The sequence below is a fragment of the Haliaeetus leucocephalus genome, unplaced genomic scaffold, assembly GCF_000737465.1.
Source record: "Haliaeetus leucocephalus isolate CR32 unplaced genomic scaffold, Haliaeetus_leucocephalus-4.0 Scaffold351, whole genome shotgun sequence".
In the NCBI taxonomy this organism is placed as follows: Eukaryota; Metazoa; Chordata; class Aves; order Accipitriformes; family Accipitridae; genus Haliaeetus; species Haliaeetus leucocephalus.
This window is the reverse complement of record NW_010972787.1, coordinates 8,287,917-8,304,002: the sequence shown is the minus strand read 5'-3', so window position 1 is coordinate 8,304,002 and position 16,086 is coordinate 8,287,917. Positions and strand designations below refer to the sequence as shown.

Below are 16,086 nucleotides of genomic sequence, written 5' to 3'. Positions count from 1 at the left end.
TTAAATTGTTTCAAAAATACGCTTTGTAAAAGGAACACATGAAAGTATACTTCATGACAGACTTAAAAAAAAAGTGCAGGTTAACTTGACAAAGATCCTTAATGGCAATGCTTACCCTCCCTTTCAAGTCTATACAGAATAGACTTACTGAGATAGGATGAATTGTTAGCACCTCTGAGGATTATGTTATAATGCTAAACAAACCCAGCCAAGGGCTGATAGACACAATATTTTCCAATGGTCAGCACAGTTCCCATTAGAAAAAGCAGGGTTAACTCTCACACCTCTTGTGACCATCCTCTTGGAAGATACAATAGGTAATGAGAAATGTCAAGTCCCAAGATCAATGAATTTCAGGCTCTAGGGACAAAACAGGAATAGCATTGATCCTTTTAAAGAACACCAGTCAGAGGATGAATGTAATATATTGCACAGAGAGGCTCAAGAGGATAAGCGGCCAAGTCCAACATACTTACCTGACAAAAAATTCAATCAGCTTTTAGCACAAGCTGCCTACCCTTCCTTTCTTTCATGCAGGAGTCTGATTCCAATTAAAGTGTGCAAATTAATTTTTATCACTTCCAAATTAGTTTCTGAATTTGTGTCTGTTTCAGATGAAAGCATCTGTCCCTCACTTTTCTGCAATTCTATCATCCACTTTGGTATCTGTTCAAAGACTCGGAGATAATTCTCATTTTCAAAGTCACTTGTTTGAAAGAGACATTCAATAAAGCAATCATAAAATATAAAAATAAACCAACTATAACGATACATGTTGAACTCCAGGGCATATCATGTACTCTCTTTGCTCCTTTTTGTGATGACTAATACAGTTGCTATGTGAGAAGAAATTTGTATACAAATTAGAGCTTAGCTAAAACAAATCCCTATATATCATAAGAGAAAAAAAATCAAAACACAAATTGTCAAACTCCATCACAATAATTTTTCTATTCGATCTCTTAGAATTGCAAAGATTTACATTTGCCAGATCACTTCAAAGAATTAAAATAAGCAAACTATGTTCTTTGCATGTGCCGTGTCTTCCTAAGAGAAAACAGATTCCTTTCGCTGTTCTCTCAACTGCAGCAGATTTATATAATGCAGTCATCAACTTAATAGGGTGCAGATTCAGATTACCTATTTCAGATGGGCTATTTTGGCTTAGAAAGTAGGTATCTGACCCTGGCAAGATGACTAAGCTACATTCAGTTCAGTGTTTTTCCCAAAGGTGGTACTTATCTAAGTGAGGATAAAGAAACAAGGGGAGGCTCAAACGTACATAAAATCCTGCATTCAACTGCCCTTCAGCCTAAAGGAATTCATGCCACATCTCCCACTTTCCAGGAGCATCCCCAGGCACCAGTATCTAGTCTGGGCTGGAAAAGGACATTTTCTGTCACCACTATTGGAACCTAGCCATTGCATAGCCATGAAACCAATTTTTGTTGAACCAGATAAAGTACAAGTAGGGCGAAGATTTGCCCCACATACTGCTGTTGAAGGTATGCAGTTTTGGTTCCTGATTTCTTGATTTATGTCTATTTCTATCCATAAGATCCATAAACAATAGAAGAGAAAAGAATTTTGCTTTCCACCAAAGCTGGAGGTTCACAGGGGGCCCCTCCCACATTAATTTATAGCCTGATCATCAGCATATGCTTGTGAATATGGGAATGCAGGTTTGAATTCCCCAGACCCTGGAGGCCAAGAACTTAGTCTCCCACTTCCTGGACAAACATTCTAACCAGAAGCTATTTTACAAGCTATTTTTGAAAGCTACTCCATGGAAAACATTGTATTGAAAATCTGGTAAAACTTCAGTCTTCTCACAGCAATTGTGACAAGTGCAAACTGAACCAAAAACTCCTTTTTGATTCTTATTGTAGAATCAAAGTGATAACTTAATAAATGTATTGATTGGAAAAATTTTTTTAAAATTATAAAATGAAGCTCGCCATGCTCTCATAGGCAAGTTTTCAACTACTGAGATGGAGAAGCCACTGGCAAGAACCTTATCCAAGACACAATTTTTCTCCATTCCTCTCTTTCAACTAGTTCTGTATTTCCCACAGACACAGCTGAGGTCACCCTCTGACACATGCCCGCACAGGTATTTCAGCAGAAGGCTCTACACAAGTCTGACAGGTCAGGTAATTGACATACATGTTGTTTAGTAAAGATTTTATCTAACTCATGGATTCTGGAATATGGGATGTTAGCAGAATTGGCAAGGGGTTTGTTCTGACAATCTTTTGTCTCGGAGTATCTCACAATAAATGATTGTGATTGCTATGTTTTCTAATGCAATTGTATCTACATTTTTCTACACAAATGTTAAATTACATAAACTGTTTAGGATTGGGGGCTTGCTTTTTCCTCCTCTTAACATCTTCTGAAACAACTAAAGTTCCTTTTGGTAATTGGATGCATTGAAGCTGAAATTGATAATTAACTGTCTTTCAGCTTAAAAGATCATTATGAAGTCAAGCATCTAGCCCAGATAATTACTATAACTGACATTTTTCTTTGAATTCTTCACCTTCTTACAGTCTGTGGTATAAAATACCTTATCTGTGTCTCCAGATGACAGCTTTTAAAAAACTAATCCCCCTTTTTTCCCCTGAAAATATAATCTACATCTTTCTGGAAATTCATTCTAAAGATGTTAACTAATTGGATTTGACCTACAGAGAACATCTCACTTTCATTTTTCCTACAAGGTAAATCCTAATCTTCTACCAGTAAGTATGGGAGAAGAATAGATTAGGAAATACTTCTCTACTACTTCGGTGGCTTTAACTCTGTAAAACTTTAAACATGTTTTCATAAGGATTGTTGAGAATGCTTCACTCCTGAAAATTAGTATACAAGAATTCAGTCATACAACAACCATCATGTTTGTTCATGGTAGGGAACAGAATCGAGTAGTCATTACTTCAGCAGAAAGATTTAGTAATTGTAGAAGTTTTAAAAGGCAGAAGGTCCTTCAGGCATATAATCACTCATGTGATCTATCCTTCCTGATGTATGTTCATGAGAATTCAAATTAGCTGTTAATAAGGATATGTTTACAACACATGAAGTTGTAGTTATAGTACAGGAGTAGTACATAATTAGCATATCCATGGTAACTTTAATCCAATGAGATAGCAATAACAGTGATGACATCACTCTTCCTCAACATGAGTCTTCAACATGTCTTCAACATGAGTAGTAAGAAATCTGATCAATATATTTCAAAGCTACCACAGTGGACTTGGGTATTTAATCTTCCTGAGTTCTGCTACTCGTGCCTGCGAGATGACATTTGCCTGGACATGACTATCTGCAGCACAGTCTCCCATTAATCCGACTATAAGGCCTTTTCTTCAGTGAAACAGTGCCTTACCCATACAGAGGTAGAGACAGAGAGCAAATCATACAGTTCGGTTTTGTTTTCATTGATTTCTGTCAGTCAGCTGATATCCTTTCTTCTCATAAAATTAAAGATCTCCAAGGCAGACACTTCCAAACTTACACAGTTAAGATATTAAACCTGAGATTCCAAAAAGTACCGCTTTCTTGCATTCAGATATGTTCATGTTGACAAAAAGGTATCAGAACTAAAATAAAACTATCTACAAAATAATTGGAGCAGTTTGTATCAGCCAGTAAGGAGACGCTAATGGCAAGGCTGTCTGAGCCCCACATAATCAAAGGAAGTAAAGGAAAAGTCTTACATTTTTTTCTTTAATGAAAGGAGGAAGCTCTTATTTTTTTCCTGACTCTTAGCTCAGAAATTACTAATACTTGATATGACTCACACAGGCATTCAAAGAAGGAAAATGGCATCAAGCTAAACAGAGTGCCCTGACATGAAATTCCTTTTCAGACTGAATTTTTCCCTATCTGATAATTAAATGCTAAAAAAGCCCTGGAATATACATAAAAATTAGAGAAATTTGTTATGAGAACACGATTTTATCCCCCCTCCCCCCCTTCTCCCTCTGTTATAATAGCAAAAGAAAGTCAGGTAAGAAAGTGAGTCTTTTATCTGTCTCCTCTTCGCTCTGCTTACAGACAAATGGAAGAAAATTAAAACACACTAAAAAATCTGCTGCTGCAAAATTAACAAAATATTTACTTTGTAACAAATAAAACACTTTTCTACCAAACATTCAGTTGAAGAAATACTTTCACTTAGATGACTGTGACAGGTCTACAACTGCCTCCAGTCAGTACTTGAACCAGAGATCAAAATTGATAGTGATGGATTCTTCCATGTTTATCCAAAGAGGCAATATCCTTGTGCTGAAAATAATCATCAGAATTCAGAAGCTGCTTTAAATGAAATAGATTTGGTGTTGTACAAAAGAGCTCTAGTATATGGATAAAAGTTGCTCTTGTCTTTAGCTGTGGTCACATTTCTGGCTTGCATGAAGAAGGGACCTTGTAAATTAGTAGTGCACTTTAAGTGCCCTCTTATATAAATTAATATTATTATTGTTGTTGTGTCCCTCACTCTGCAAAGCACTGATAGTTAGTCCTCTGCAAATGAAATGTAAACTCTTCCTGACATTTTATCTTTTTCTATTTTTATTCAGTCACATTGCTTCCCCAAAGGTTTGCTTGCTATAGAAAGACCTTTCTCAGAGAGACTCATTTAATTCCACGGCATGTGAGGCATTCCTTTTCTGAAAAGGCAAGCAGCTGATATAGCATGCTGTAGCACAAAAGGAGTAAGTTAAAATGCCAAAAAATATTTCTGAGGAAAGGAAAGTCAAAATATAGTGATATACGTCCTGTCACTTAAAGGCCATAACCATCTTGTTCTAGTTTATGATGACATGATGTTATAAGTGATAAAGGCAATTATGAATTTAAGAATTACTCCAATACTATTATCTGTTACCACGCACAGACTGTTTAAACATTTTTTTGGCTAGTACTCAATGAATTGCTTAGCATGTGGCACTCTTCTTAAACCAACTCTCAACCGGTAAGTGAAGTAATCAATATATTTGGTAATACCTTCTGAAGCTGACAGAAGGAATGCTAAAAATGAATAGGTGTGACAGAGGACCTCTCAGGAAGGTGTTTTTTACAGGATACTTACTGCTATTTGGATTGTCACCTATAATATGATGTCGGCCACTCCAGTACCAAAGCAGCAATGTAGCATCACGAGACCCAGACACGATGTAGCAATCGCCACCAATATAGGACTCTGATCTGGCAAGGCAAGTCACAACATCCCAGTGGCCAAACACAATCTGAGTTAATTTTCCTGGTGGGAGTGCAAAGTGATACAAATTCAGGTTTTTTAAGTAGTTGCGGCATTTAGAAATCATTAACTAAAACATTAACAAATATCCAGTTCAAATGTAATTTCTGCCTCATGTCCCTTAATTAGAGTTCACTACATGCTACAACAAGATTAAAAAATCGCAAAGATAAAACTTCTTTTTTTTTCTCCTTTTATGTTGCTGTTGAGGGCTGTGCTCTGTGTCAATCCATAGGCTAACCCTTATCTCTGAAAATCAAGTCAGTGCTGCAGTCACTGAATATTAAGTGGAGTTACTGCTCCATCAGTATTTAAGCAATGGTGTTAGAACACTATTTGTGAATTTCATGAATTATATGCATAAGACAACACATGAACTTTTCCATAATGGTGCTACATTATTATATTAAAAATGTCTATTTGTTCTATGTTAATGTCAAACTAAGGTTTACTATGATCATCACCTCCTCCTTTCTATTACTGCAATCAGTTTTTAGCAATATACTGAATGATATTAGGCTAAGCAATCAGACAAAGAAACAAAATATTGGTTCTCGGTACCAGGCTATGCAACCTACTTCTTTATTACATGAAATAAATAGAGATAACTATGGTTTTCAAAAGTTACAGCTAACAAAATTGTATGCCTTTCTGTTTCCTTTTGCATCCTTTGTCTTCCAAAAAAAAGCATCTTAAAGCTATTATGCTCAAACAATAATTATTTTATAAACTGCCCTTTATCCTTTCTTGAGGAGTAAGCACAGGCATTAGATATGGTAGTATTAAGACAACCATCCACTTCCTGACCTAAGAAGAAGCAGGTAGTTGTATTTAGGGGGTCACCTGTTTCCGTAGAATAAACTCGAAAGCTCTTGTCCCAGAACCCACAGATAAGAATGTAGCGATTATCTGCTGTGACCACAAAGCAATGCGCATTGATCTGGATGCTCTGATCCACAAGGTCTGTGATCTGCCGTTTGTTCACACCAGAGTTATTGGCTGTAACGAAATGCAAAACACATTTTACAAGTAAGCCATTCCAACACCTTCCTGTCATCCACTTACAGGAGAAAATGAATACATTTAACTTTCAATGAACTGTGAATTTGTTGTTGAGTAAGCATTTTGAATATGAACATTTAGAGCTGTCTATATGGGTGTCAGAAGTACAAAATTATTGTGAGATTTCTGGTTTTCCTTTGAATAAGACAAAAGATTTTACAGGAGATGACAATTTCTTATAAACTGCCTGATGCACTGCATAATATGTGGTAATATTTTAAGTGCTCTGCTGAAGTACTCTCCAAAACCAAATTGAACTAGGGGAAAGTGGTGGAAGTCCATTTAAAATACCGAGTCAATGCTAACAATACTGCAGAAAGTCAATTCTTGCTGGTTGGTATCTCTCCTACAGATAATATCCCAACCTGTGTAGTGTGACCGCGACATCCCCCATACCTGCAGATGCTTAACTGGATCAAAGAGGTAAGGATTCAGCTAATGAAGCTATTCAAATCTGAGGTGCTTTTTCAACACTTTCTTACCACCTACGCCTCAAGCAGGGAGCCAGGCCATGGGCAGTAATGTTAAAAGAGGCAATGCTACCTGGAAATTCCCCCAGGCGGAGGGAAAAGGAATGGTTCATGCAGAATCCCACCACCCCGACCGTCCAACGGAACTGTTGGGAAGGACTGGGAATCATAACCTAACGTGCTCGTTACTTCCTGGGACACAACAGGCAGGATTTGGCAATACAGTAAAGGTGTGTTCCCTCCCACCTAATATTAACTTTCTAAAAGTTCAGTATATAATCTAATTACCTATGCTTCCTCTATACTCACTGGAGAGAGAGCCATCGCTGCACATGGCAAGTCATCTCACGCTGGCATAGCTGTCCAAGTGCTAGACAACTCCAGAGGGCGGTTTCTATTTCTACAGTAGCTATGGAGGAAATCTTGACAACTAACTTCAGTTAACTGAAGTTAGGTGAGACAAAACTCACTCTGAGAGACATGTTTCTCCTGACGTAGGAGCACCACTTAACGCAGATAATATTCTGAAATTTCTTTTGTCCCTATTTTTGGTTATTCTACTTAAATTGCTCACAACTGCATGAAATAAAAAGACTCAACCAAAAAAATCCCCTATTTTAAATTTGCTTGTAAAAATTAATACCATGTTTTTATATATTCCGAAAACACATATTTAAATTATCAGACCCTCCATGTCCATCCACTGAAAGATAATGAATAACAAATTACTCAAATTTCCAGAACAGGTGGGCACAATAGTTGTGCCCTAGCTTTTGAGAGGAAAGTCTGAAGAGAAAACCACTGTCATTATATGAGCAAATGAAGCATACAGAATGAGAAAGCTAACTCTCCTGAGGTACTTGTATATAAATCTTTCAACCACGAATATTGACACAGACGAAAAGGGAACTTTTCATCTCGAGATGTTTAAAAATGCATTTTTTTTTTACCAGTGCTGCAAAATTGTCTCTAAGAACCTTCCCTATCCCCAATTTCTGTCTCAAAAATAGGCCTACTGCAAAAAAATCCCCAGCCAACCACAAAGCAAAGAGTTGCAATTAAAGAGAAATAATGACCATTAGGAATACAAGTCCTGCAATCTCTCTAACAGTTTTAGCAGATGCTGTTTCTCAAAATACTTCACTTCCTCAAATATTTTTGGATTTAAAAAATACAATCATGCATCAATTTAAAATCCATTTTTTTTCTTTCTTTATTTAGTAATGCCAACTAAAACAATCCGAATCCTAAATTGAATGAAAAGAAATGGATCTGCATCTGCACTGATATACACAGTGCTGGCTGTAAGAATGAAAATATGTGAACTCTACCAGAACCTCACATTTTATTTTACTAATGTGACCTGATAAGTGAACAGAATATAGATATGGGCTGACAATATAACTGACTTAATTGGTTGTTTCTTAAATACCAATTGCTGGTGATGTTAATAACAAATAGCACTCATGTAATTCATTCAGCATCAATAACTAATGCTTTTAGTTCTCCAGGACTGACAAGAATAAATATTTTCCTATCTTTTCCTATCTTCCATGTTAAATGAAGCATAATATACAAATATAGCTTAATCAATAATTCTTGAGAATGCCTTTTTCAAATATATTGCTACATTTTCATCTTGACATACCAATCAATGGATCCATTTCAATTGGAAGATGATGGGCTTGATCCAAAGAATATCCTGGGGCTCCCCGAAGGCCTACACATGAAAGAAAGAATAAAACAATAGGAACCTTGTTGTCTAAATTTTTTATATGATTTTTCTAGGTTTAAAACTGTATTATTGGATTATTATATATAAAAAAATGTAACTTCTTACTACCACTTGTTCTATGAATCTTCTAAAATTCTTTCCACTGTGCCACATAAATATGCATTAATTCTTCAGTTATGTAATAGTAGCTATAAATGTATGAGTGCTAATTTCATCAAGATTTCTGCAGCTACAAACATTCATTAAATAACTCCTTTAAAGTAGTGTAACAGAGAAATTTTTTTTATATGTGAGCAATGGCTGAGATCTTATAATAGCACAGAAAAGAAAAATAATTGCATTAAACATTGTTATGAGTTTCTTGCATATGGAAACCTGTAAGTAACAGAAACTTGGACCTTTTCATGGATTTATCTAGAAATATTAGCTGGGAAATTGTGGGCTACAGTAAATTTGCCACAATTATTCCTATTAGCTCTATCCTGAGCAGTCCTTAAGCTCTTCAAATGTGCATCAGGGGTGGCATATTTCGTGTTACCTGCTCTCATGCACGGATAGCATTGCTTTGGCTCTTCTCAGCACCTTCCCTAGCATATAGATCACAATGGTCACTCCTGGAAACACAATTTTTGTCAGGAACTGCCATGCTGCACAAGAATATCCTCCATAAGAGGAGATACGGAGTTCTGGAGAATAAACTCCATTTTCTACCACTGCAATAGACAACCAGAGGAGGTAAAAGAAAACAGGACCTACAGCTGGCCCTGCCATCTTCTGAAAAACACTGCTCTGAGAACGTCTTCCCTCCTTTGTCTCTCTTCTTTCAAAACCAAACAAGTTTGGGACAGATCTTTACTGGCATTAGCGTAGATTCATTTACTTCTGTTGTGAGATGGTTATGTAAATGCCTTCTACTGTGTATAAACTCTAAAGCTCTACATACATCCCACAACAGTAAAAGTGGTCTGTGTATACATTTCTGTAGACGAACCTGTCCTTTATACTAGAGTTGTGATTTATTAAAATAATAGGATAATAGTAGGAAATTGATACCCTGTCCTGGATTAGCCTCTTGCAAAATAGAAGCCATTGCCAGGCAGCATGTAAAAGTTAAGAAAATCATTAGAATGAGTTTTGATTCTCCAAACAGTTTTGTTTTCCTGTCTCTTCCTGTTACAATATATTCAGAAAGTATTGCTCTGTTTGAAATTTACACCAGAGGTTTTCAAATGGTGTGAAATTTAGTTCATGGTTGGTACATGATGTGAATTCTGCATGTTTGCAACATATGTTTTACAAGAGTATATATGAAAAACTAAAACCTAACAGTCAATGCAGTACTTGGGCAGCATCCCTGAAAAATCCAGGGCACCTAATTAGGAATTATTCAACCAATGCTAGTCAAAAGAATATTAAAATACCAGGGGACAGTTTCTGTGCCTCTGAATCATTTCTGACATTGGGCTCTTCCATTCAGGACACTGTCACAAAATATTTAAAAAAATATATTTTATTTGTCTTTCTCTCTAAATTTTTCCCTTTTGTTTTAAAGAAATGGGTGAAACATTTTTACTTCTAATGCAGTTGCACCTGATGAAGTATCATAAATGCATGGATTTGTGAAAGGCAATCAGATACCTTGTTCTGTTCCTGTAGTATTCTCTAAACCACCACGCAAAGTTTGCTCGTAAACAGAGAACAGGTACATTCCAAATACATGCATGCTAACATTATTTAAATGTTCAGAATATGGGTGAAATTAAACCTTATATTACTATGCAAGAATACAGAATGATACTAACTTTACTTGCTCTGATAGTTCCTCTAATGCATGCCTATAAGGGAATTCCCATTCATTCCTCTAATTATTCCTTGTAACACCAGTCTTTGGCCAGCCTTGTGCATAAGGGATCTGTCTCACCTGACTTGAATTATTCACTGAGGAGATGTTTACATTTAAGGTAGTGAAATCCCTAGGTAACCTAGAATCCCTTTATGTCTACTGGAGGTACACATCTAACCTAAATATCATAAATCTCTCTCCAGGAGGACCTACTTCTGTCTAGGGGTTTCTCCTGCGTGTAAAGAGTGGAGGATTTTTCTTTTTTTGCCTAGTCCCTACAAAGCAATAAAAGGGGTGCTGAGGACAATCTCCATCCTCTATTGGATGCAGGGAGAAACATAGTGACAAAGGCTGAGGAACAGGCTGATGTACTTAATGCTGCCTTTGCCTCAGTCTTTAATAGTAAGACCAGTTGTTCTTGGGGTAACCAGCCCCCTGAGCTGGAAGACAGGGTCGGGGAACAGAATCAAGGTCCCATAATCCGAGGGGAAATGGTTAGTGACCTGCTACACCACTTAGACACACACAAGTCTATGGGGCTGGATGGGATCCACCCAAGGGTACTGAGGGAGCTGGTGAAGTGCTCCCTAAGTCACTTTCCATCATTTATCAGCAGTCCTGGCTAACTGGGGAGGTCCCAGTTGACTGGAGGTTAGCAAATATGATGCCCATTTACAAGAAGGGCTGGAAGGAGGATCTGGGAAACTACAGGCCTGTCAGTCTGACCTTGGTGCCGGGGAATGTTACGGAGCAGATCATCTTGAGTGCCATCACACAGCACGTACAGGACAACCAGGGGATCAGGCCCAGTCAGTGTGGGTTTATGAGAGGCAGGGCCTGCTTGACCAACCTGATCTGCTTTTGTGACCAGGTGACCCGCTTAGTGGATGAGGGGAAGGCTGTGGATGTTGTTTACCTGGACTTTAGCAAAGCCTTTGGCACCGTTTCCCACAGCATTCTCCTGGAGAAACTGGCTGCTCATGGCTTGGACAGGCGTACTCTATGCTGGGTAAAAAACTGGCTGGATGGATAAGCCCAAAGAGTTGTGAATGGAGTTAAATCCGGTTGGCAGCCGGTCACAAGTGGTGTTCCCCAGGGCTCAGTATTGGGGCTGGTTCTGTTTAATATCTTTATCAATGATCTGGATGAGGGGATAGAGTGCACCCTCAGTACATTTGCAGACAACACTACGCTGGGCGGGAGTGCTGCTCTGCTGGAGGGCAGGAAGGCCCTACAGGGAGATCTGGACAGGCTGGATGGATGGGCCGAGGCCAGTTGTAGGACATACAACCAGGCGAAGTGCCAGGTCCTGCAGTTGGGTCACAACAACCCCACGCAGCGCTACAGGCTTGGGGAAGAGCGGCTGGAAAGCTGCACGGCGGAAAAAGACCTGGGGGTGCTGGTTGACAGCCAGCTGGATATGAGCCAGCGGTGTGCCCAGGTGGCCAAGAAGGCCAACGGCATCCTGGCCTGTATCAGAAATAGTGTGGCCAGCAGGAGCAGGGAGGTGATCGTCCCCCTGTACTGGGCACTGGTGAGGCCGCACCTTGAGTCCTGTGTTCAGTTTTGGGCCCCTCACTGCAGGGGTGCTGGAGCTGCATGACGTGCATGGAGGTGCTGGAGCGTGTCCAGAGAAGGGCAACCAAGTTAGTGAAGGGTCTAGAGCACAAGTCTTATGAGGGGTGGCTGAGGGAACTGGGGTTGTTTAGTCTGGAGAAAAGGAGGCTGAGGGGAGACCTTATCGCTCTCTACAACCACCTGAAAGGAGGGTGTAGTGAGGTGGGTGCTGGTCTCTTTTCCCAAGTAACAAGCAATAGGATGAGAGGAAACAGCCTCACATTCTGCCAGGGGAGTTTTAGATTAGAGATTAGGAAATATTTCTTCACCAAAAGGGTTATCAAGCACTGGAACAGGCTGCCCAGGGATGTGCGTGAGTCACCATCCCTGGAGGTATTTAAAAGACGTGTAGATGTGGCACTTAGGGACATGGTTTAGTGGTGGACTTGGCAGTGTTAGGTTAATGGTTGGACTCGATGATCTTAAGGGTCTTTTCCAACCTAAATGATTCTGTGATTCTATGATGCTATGTCCCTGAGCCAGCTACTGAGTCACACTCTCAAATATCAGGTACCTTCTTGTTTTCCCAGGTGGTAAGAAACCTTCAGAAGTTTCCACCTACTGCAGCATAAGGCTATGAGAGCAGGAAGCTACCTTAGAAAATGCAACCTGTTCCTTCCCGCCCGTACCTCATGGCCCCACCACCTATTTAGCAATGCCTCGGACAACCTCAGTACCTACACATCCAGGTGAGGAGACAGGACAGTCCTAGCGGCCATATGGAGAGGTGAGCAGAGGGGCTGGAAGGGAAATTTGCAATGACCTTGTTGGATGGGCTTTTGGGAGGGAACGAGGAAACCTCTCTTCGGAATAGTTTGGTGTCCAGCTGCTTAGGCTTGCTTAGGGTCCCGCATTATCTAACGGTGACCCAGGGGTAGGTTTACGACAAGCTCCTGGACAGACCTGAAATCTCTCTCCAGCAGCAGACAGCGATGTACACTCTCTAGCATGCCCGTATGTATTCCCGAAACCTGGGACATATTAATATCGGCTGTGTCAAGAACAGCAGCACTCTCCTGAAAAGCATTATATCAAAGGCTGATCCTGATGTAACCACAAATCGATTGGCTGCCATGGTGATGTGCTGCTGTTAGGGAGAGTATTTCTAGGAATGACACCAGAGAAAACACAAGCTTTGATTATTTGACATGAACCAGAAGAAACAGTAAATTTTTGTGCACAGGCGGGTGAGTGAGATTAACCCACATCGAGCTAAATTGCACTCGAAATTAAAGCTGCGCTGTTAAGGTCATCAAATGTGGATGAACCGTGCCCATGAGAACCTACCTACTGTGTTGTGCCACCGATTGACTGCGAACAGCCTGCTGCAAGTGACGGTCACCACGGCAGGGATGGTCAGGTGGGGCAGCGTGTTGGCCGCCACGTGTGTGACGGGGGAATTGGACGGGAACTTCAGCACCATGATGACATCCTGCTGCATCTGATCTTTAAACATGAGGGGGCTCTGTGGAAGGAAACACTGTTGAGTAGAAAGGAGAAGAGAGCAGAAGAAAACAGAAGGGATAACACAATTAGTGAGCAGGTCTGAGGGAAAACGAGGTTAAAAAAGAGCAGGCAAGCATGTGCACATACAGGGAAAACAACGCTACCTGCACGTCTACGCTAGTGATGGAGGAGAGCAAGATCAGAAGCTATTGTCGGATCATTACACGAGGACAAGTAGAGAATAGGTATGGTAAGGGGTATCGTTACAGGGCGCAAAATGACCATTAGCATTAATTAATATACAGTAAAATGTAAAATTATACAGCAGTTAATATTCATACGATAGAGAGATGAGTCAAATAAAAGAGTTAATCACTTAATACATCATAAATAAAAATGCTATAAACTACAACGTTTGAAAAAAGAAATTTTAAGAGGGACTCAAGAACTCACAGGTATTTAATTTTTCTTAATGGATTCTTTATAAAAAACACAGCACTTCCAAACATAGATAATTTAATTCTATGTAAAACATATACTTATTAGGGAGTCTGTAAGTAATTATAAACCTGTTTGATGATTCTACAAGTGACACAGTTTTTTGTACATGGACAATAATACTGTTATTAAGTACTGTTTTTAATGTGTTTTTTTTCAACCACTGTTATAACAAATAGAATTATTTCTAGAAGTTCAAATAATCCTTTCTACTTATCACTTTAACTTAGTGTTAAAAATATATTATCCATATCTTAAGAATGTAAAATAAATATCAGGTACATTCGAAATCTACACATTACTTAAAATAGCAGGGCTAACACTTCCAGATCAATTCCCACTTTCGCAGTGTGCAACTAGATAGAGTGATTTCCTTGTAGGTAGATAAAATGATTGAAACTGCTACACGTATTACTGTCGATTTACAAAACTTAAAAGAAAACATCTAGCTCTAAGCATTTAAACAAAGGCACTGAGGGGCACAGAGATCTGTCTCGTTCAGTCTGGCTATTTCATATAATTCTTTGCAAGAGGCACAGAGAAGAATGCGTTAGGAATGAGTTTTGGAGTTCAAATTGAAATTCGAAATATACATTGCTTTCTCCCAGGGGAACAGGCGGGAGGATTCCAGCACGATTTGAACTCCAATACTTCATTTTTGTCAAGCAGGCATTGTTCATAAATCAGCCCCTAACAATGCATCCTTTAAAACGACACAAACCAACACGCTCACTCTAAGACAAGCCTGCAGTCATTCCCACCACTTGCAGAAATAAGAATGTAAATATGTACTTATCAGGGGTATATTTACGAAGATAGGGCCTTTTTATACAGTATTAGACAGGAAAAGCCAGGACTATAGGAAGCTAAAGCTATCGAAACATCCACCTTGCCCTGCTAGAGCACTGCGAGCCGTCGCTGCCAGGAGAGAGCACGGCTGCACGGGCAACGGAGGGCGTTCAAAGCGTTGCTTAATGGGTCCCTGACGACCTACAAAGGATCCTCAGGTTCAGAGGGAAAGCATTCCCGGTCAGCAGTTATGTCTCACCAGGTGCATGGCAGAGCTCCGAGGTGGATGGGGCTCAATGAGCAACTGCGATGGCGTCTGTCCAAAGTTCTGTATCTGCGCCTCCATGGCCTGCGGGCAAGGGAGAGGGACTGTCATGAGCAATATGCGTCAAGGAGAGAGGTCAACACACTGTGTGACAATGCAGGCATATCCCAAGTCAGCCATGAAAAAAGTCCAGAAAATTCACCCGGTGCTCTCCTCCCAGGCTGCAGACTCATCCAAGTGTTAGTATTTTGTAGACAAGCTTTGCTTCTCCGTTCGAGCATGCTTCAGTTAACCAACTAACCATTCTCATTTCCAGTAACTGGCGTTATATGTGAAAATGTTAACCTGTGAGGACATGCAGTTCAGGTCTGGAGAGAGCTTTTTTTTGCACTAAAAAGAACATATATACCTTAATAAAGTCCTTTGTAAGGAGGAAAGTATGAGGATCTCTAATAAAATAAGCCTCTGGAATCTTAAATGGGGGGAAAGAAAAGCAAACTGAGAAACAAAATTCATGTATAAAATATAATAAAACCAAAATAATTACTATTTCAACAACAACATTAGTAGGTTAAAACAAACAAACAAAAATGCCAGAAACAAAACTTGCCAGGCACATTCAGACTAATGTAAAAATCTTTCCAAGTTGCATACATTCACTGAGTATTTATTTCATGCTTAATTTTATTGCATTTTTTTCATGGACTTTCAGGCTTCACCGGTTTGAAATGAAAACTTAGCAATTTCAATGCATTCTTCAAGACTTAAATCTACTTTCAGAATAAATCTGGAGTAATTTGATAGGGAGTAGAATACAGCCCATATACTCAGATGCTTCCATTACTCAAACAGTTCATTCAAACAAAAACACATTGAAGATATTTTCTTAAAAACTTTGGCAAAAGATTGCTGCTTGTAAAAGCAGTGCTGTTAAAGAACACTTCTTATTTTTCACACAGGTACTATTTTATTTGACCTTGTAAAATCAAGAATAAAGCGTTCACAGAAAACTAAACTGGCAGATTTTGAAATGCACTGTGCATTATGTACCTATATATACACTGTACCCTGTACTACTGACCCTTAATATTTTTC

General features: G+C 39.2%; 1 protein-coding gene across 2 annotated transcripts in view; it reads right to left on the bottom strand.

The window, feature by feature from the left end:
- NBEA (neurobeachin) overlaps positions 1 to 16,086 on the bottom strand; it is a 510,633-nt gene that overhangs the window by 14,942 nt on the left and 479,605 nt on the right. For both annotated transcript variants that reach the window (XM_010572746.1, XM_010572747.1), the window contains 5 exons: positions 14,986 to 15,075; positions 13,281 to 13,473; positions 8,447 to 8,518; positions 6,110 to 6,265; positions 5,099 to 5,269 (listed from right to left, as the gene is read on the bottom strand). In XM_010572746.1, coding sequence (XP_010571048.1) covers positions 5,099 to 5,269; positions 6,110 to 6,265; positions 8,447 to 8,518; positions 13,281 to 13,473; positions 14,986 to 15,075 — 682 coding nt within the window. The remainder of the gene's footprint in view (positions 1 to 5,098; positions 5,270 to 6,109; positions 6,266 to 8,446; positions 8,519 to 13,280; positions 13,474 to 14,985; positions 15,076 to 16,086) is intronic.